This window comes from Ricinus communis, chromosome 8 (assembly GCF_019578655.1).
Source record: "Ricinus communis isolate WT05 ecotype wild-type chromosome 8, ASM1957865v1, whole genome shotgun sequence".
In the NCBI taxonomy this organism is placed as follows: domain Eukaryota; kingdom Viridiplantae; phylum Streptophyta; class Magnoliopsida; order Malpighiales; family Euphorbiaceae; genus Ricinus; species Ricinus communis.
The window spans coordinates 23,302,794-23,307,548 of NC_063263.1; the positions used below are offsets into that span (position 1 = coordinate 23,302,794).

At 31.4% G+C, this 4,755-nt stretch overlaps 1 protein-coding gene across 1 annotated transcript; it reads left to right on the forward strand.

Annotated features, from left to right (window-relative positions):
- The first annotated feature begins 489 nt into the window (after positions 1 to 489).
- Positions 490 to 2,241, forward strand: LOC8286579 (inactive protein RESTRICTED TEV MOVEMENT 2). The gene is made up of 2 exons (XM_002515801.4): positions 490 to 643; positions 1,431 to 2,241. The coding sequence occupies exons 1-2, from the start codon at positions 550 to 552 to the stop codon at positions 2,129 to 2,131; spliced, it is 795 nt and encodes a 264-aa protein (XP_002515847.1). The 5' UTR covers positions 490 to 549; the 3' UTR covers positions 2,132 to 2,241.
- The last annotated feature ends 2,514 nt before the right edge of the window (positions 2,242 to 4,755 follow it).

The window sequence follows — 4,755 nt, forward strand, 5'->3', positions numbered from 1 at the left end:
CCTCATTAAAAAAATCTTAATAAGTAAATCCAAATGAAAAAGACCTTACTAGGAAAAAAAGAGCACAGCCTAAAGAAAAACTACAATATTTTAACCATTAGGCCATATTTAAAGAAATAAATAAACTTCTTTACAAATTCCATAATATTTATTTGGTTGTAGAGGTTAATTAATAAGACTAAAGCAGCATCAACCACCCACCATTCTCTATGTGAACAGGCAATCTCAGGAATCCTAATCAACCTGTTACAAAAGCCATCAATTTCAACAAAGAAACTTCTCCTTTGTCAGGCAAGGGGTCTTGTTTTGTATGCCTCCAAAGCATACTTTTCCAAATTCCTTTGACAGCCGAAAGTCCTCTTTAACGAATCCAAGAAACTTGAGAAAGAAAAGGAATATCTAATTTCAAAGAAAACACGTTCAAAAAGAAAACACTTCTGTCCTCACCAGTTTTGTCCTTTGTTTATAAATATAACACCTTATTGGACCTTTCATTATCACTTGAAAAGTGTATACTTATAACACAAGGCTTGCTATAAGCTAATTACAATGGCTAAAAATGCTCATGTCTACCAAGATTTTGAACCAACAACAGAATGGGTTCGAGAGGCAGAACATGACACCCTCCTTGTTTATCTACCAGGTGACATTTTGTTATTTCATTTTTTTTCTTAAGCATCTCAAAATAGATAATGAATTGCATGCTAAATAAGATAGCCCTATCAATCATTGACAGAGAAATACGAGATGTTCTACATAGGCAGGGCAAAAAATATTAGGAAAAAATAAATATTTTTATATTTATAGAAAAATATAATACAAAATATTGTTTTCTTTTCTGAGAGCAGCATTGGTAAATCCAATAATATAAATCATGATAATATACTTTGATAAAAAAAAACTAAGATTAACAAAAGATCATCCATTTAATTAAAAGAAAAAAATAAAAGACTTATGTTTCTATATTCATGAAAAATAAAAATAAAATTTAACCTAAGAATTATGTTTCTAAATCCGCTTTTCCTTTGGAAGTAAAGAACTTTTGCAATTATAGTTGAAACTCATTTTAAAATTCTTAATCTGCAAATTAACCATTCAAATTTTCAAAAAAAGTTTCAATATATAGTATTTCTGAAAAAAGAAAAAAATTAATATAATATTCTAAAAATATTTTCCAAATATCTACAAAAGTTTAAGAACAGTTTTGGTGTGGGAAATGTATTTGAGGATCCGAGAATAATGTCTTCTAGAGTTTGAGTGCTTCCTTTTAGGGGAGAGGTGATTAAAATCCATATGCTAGTGCATAAATAAAACTCGAAACCCTCTTCCGCCCTTAGGATAGTAACATCATTTGATAAGGTATTTCATATTTTATTTGTCATAGATGTTTTACAGAATACACGTAAAGTAGATATTCATTGGTTCTATAGGTTTCAAGAAGGAGCAACTAAAGGTTCAAGTAACATCAATTCCTAACCTAAGGATCTCTGGTGAGCGCTCTCTTGGTGATAGTAAATGGAGTCGTTTTTCCAAGGAGCTTCGTATTCCATCAAATTACGATGCTAATAAAATCAGTGCAAGATTTGAAGGCGGCATACTCAAGATCAAGCACCCCAAAATCATTAAACCAGCCACCAAACCACAAGAAAATGCAAACCCATCATCATCAGCAGACACTACAAACGATAAACTACAAGCTCAACGGAGGGGGCGACATCAGCCAGATCAAGAAGCTCCTCCCAAGATTAAGACTGAAACAAATGATGCATCAGATAGAAATGCTGCTAATCGTCAAGAGTTACCTGACAAGGAGAAGGAACAGAAAGATGCCAATGGAAAGAATTCTGATGCTAACAGCATTCCAGGAAAGACTTCGGACAACGAGAAGATTGAAGGAGTGGATGAATCAGGGAAAATGACAAGCACAGGCAGTAAGCAAGGACTAGCCCAGGAAGCTAGTGCTAGTTGTGACTCTAGACTTGTTTACTGTAAGCAAGTGTTTGGTGGTTTGCTAACAGAGATGAAGAAGGCAAGAAAATCAACAAAATTGGTTGTGGCAGCTGGTTTATTAGTTCTGGTTCTTGGGTTGTATGTTAACAGTGCTATCAGGTCGGAAGAATCAAAGAACTAGAGGATAGTCCAAGAAATAACTAGCTTTTGCATTGTGTATAAATGCATAAAAGTTCATGCGATGTCTGGAAATATGTAAAGTCGAATAAAGCGTTTGAAGAATTCTGCACACTTTTATTCTTTCACGAGGACAGAATGAGAAAAGAGAAAGGGCATTATTTGTTTATTTATTTATTTATACAGCTAAGGAAAAAAAAAAAAAAACTCTAAATGCTCGATCGCCAGGTAACTTTGCATATGGCCTAAAGCTTTTATAGATATAATCCTCCTCTTAATCTCCACATTATATAGCTTCAATCCACTACATCATTTATAAATAGAAATAATTATATATAAATTTTCAATATTAGTTATTATTTATTATATTTATATTAATTACCTTTTAATAATAGATAATTATAAATAAAAATAATTCAACGTAAATCTATATCCAATAAAGAATAACATATATTAATTTATGATTAATTTTATTTACAAATAACATAAGAAACTAAATCTATTTAAAATATTTTCCTTCAATTATTTTTCTAATTCATAAGCCAGCCTCGCCTTACTCATAAACTGATAGTTAACTCATAATTGAATATCTAAATACTTTTTTTAGGAAACAATAGTAAATCCTCTCGTAAACTAAGCATTAGAATCTCTAGCTAATGATCTTGAGGAGTGAATGTACTGAGTATTATTCCCGAACCACTATAAATCTTTATGTTAATTTTTCTAACCACAACTTTCTTTCAACTCTCTTTATTCTTCCTCTAATCCTTGTATTCAATTCCGCAATTTGAGGTCACCAATTTAACCCCCCCTTCTTGGTTCTAAGGGACAACAAGTGGTATCAGAGCTAGAACACTCTTATCAAGCTTCATTGTGAGTGTAAAGACCATGAAAGCCAATGAAGGAGCTCAACACCTGAAGCCATTTTGCGATGGATTTGACTATGCCTTTTGAAAATTCCGTATTTACTACTTTTCATGACTCGAATATACTCCTACAGCAGCAATATCGAGAAAGAGTTTTTAAATTATTATAAATTAATTTCATGTCTTCTTGTTGCTGAGCAAAATAATGAGCTCTTATTGAAAATCATAAAACTCGTCAAACAGGTTTTGCTCCATTCTTTGAAGTGAATGAGACAACATATAATAATGTTGGGCATGGATGAGGAAGAGGATGAAAGAATAATCATAGTCGAGGAAGTGGCCGAGGTTATGGCTGAAATTATAATAACAATAGTTACGATAGTAGAAATAATAATGTATCTTTCTACCATAAGTGGAAGAATCATGTAGAGAATAATGAAGCAAAGCAAAAGTCATAAAATCAATGTGATTGATGTAGTTTGAAAGGGCATTGGTTTCATATTTGTCATACACCAAAATATTTTACTATCTATATCAAGAGTCCTTAAAAAAGAAAAAAATATAAAAGCAAATTTAGTTGAAATGATGGTTATTTTGGTGATGACTTTGTTCATATCACATATTTAGATGTGCCAGAGTTTTTTGAGAATCTTGAAGAAAGAATTAATATTTGGTCGGTGATGGCAATATAAATGCCTAAAACTATGTATTTCCTTTATCTCATTTATTTAATTTTTTTTATTATTGATTTCTTTTATTCAAATACTAGTTTATAGCGTTAGTAACTTATCTACTTTTGAGTACTTTTGGATTGGTTTTAATTGATTTATTATTTTATTTTTTACAAATATGTTTTTATTTTTACGAAGATATTATGGATCCTACTCAATTATTAGTAGGACTAAAACAGATAATGTAGATTTATGTCTTGCAGAAAGTACAACCATGCACGTCATACTAAAAGATATCTCTCACTTAATAATGAGAGAAACTTATGTTAATATAATATATGGTAGTAAAATAATAACTTAAGGCTCCGGAAGAGTAAATATATTACTACCTAGAGGTACATATTTCTTTATTAAAAATGTAATTTTTTTTCCAAACTCTTGTAGAAATTTATTGAGCTTTAAATATATTCATCGAAATAGATATCATATTAGGACTACAAATGTGAAAAATATTGAATATCTATACATTACAACCCTCACAATAGGCAAGAATGTGTATTGAAGAAATTATATATTTTCTCTAGCTTATATTATACATATATGTGTATTATTGAAACAAACTAGTTACCGCCCCGTGGGAGAATACTTTTTCTATTCGTAGATCGGAGATTCTTAAGAACCGATCTAATACTTGTACAAATTCAAAAAAGGACAATTAGTTGATCGAGTATTAGTATCATTATCCTAATGATCATGGACAAAGCTTTTAGAGGAAAGAAGGAAAGACGAGAATGCCGCGACGAGGACGCGACGGGTTGCCTTCTCTTTGTGCCCGACGCTGGGGACTAAGTTAAGAGCTGCCCGGGATCTATTTCCTATTCTTACTTGCTAATGCTCAGATGATTTTTAATGGTTTGGAATCTTCCTCAAGCCGGGAATTCTGTTAGTAGAGCCTGAAAGTAGTGGTAGCAAACCAGAAATTTACTGTAGAAAATATTTTTCTTATCTAGCATAATCGATTAGGTTATCGTGGATCAACAATGATGCAAAAAATTATTAAGAACTCATATGGTCATCCATTAAAGAACTAG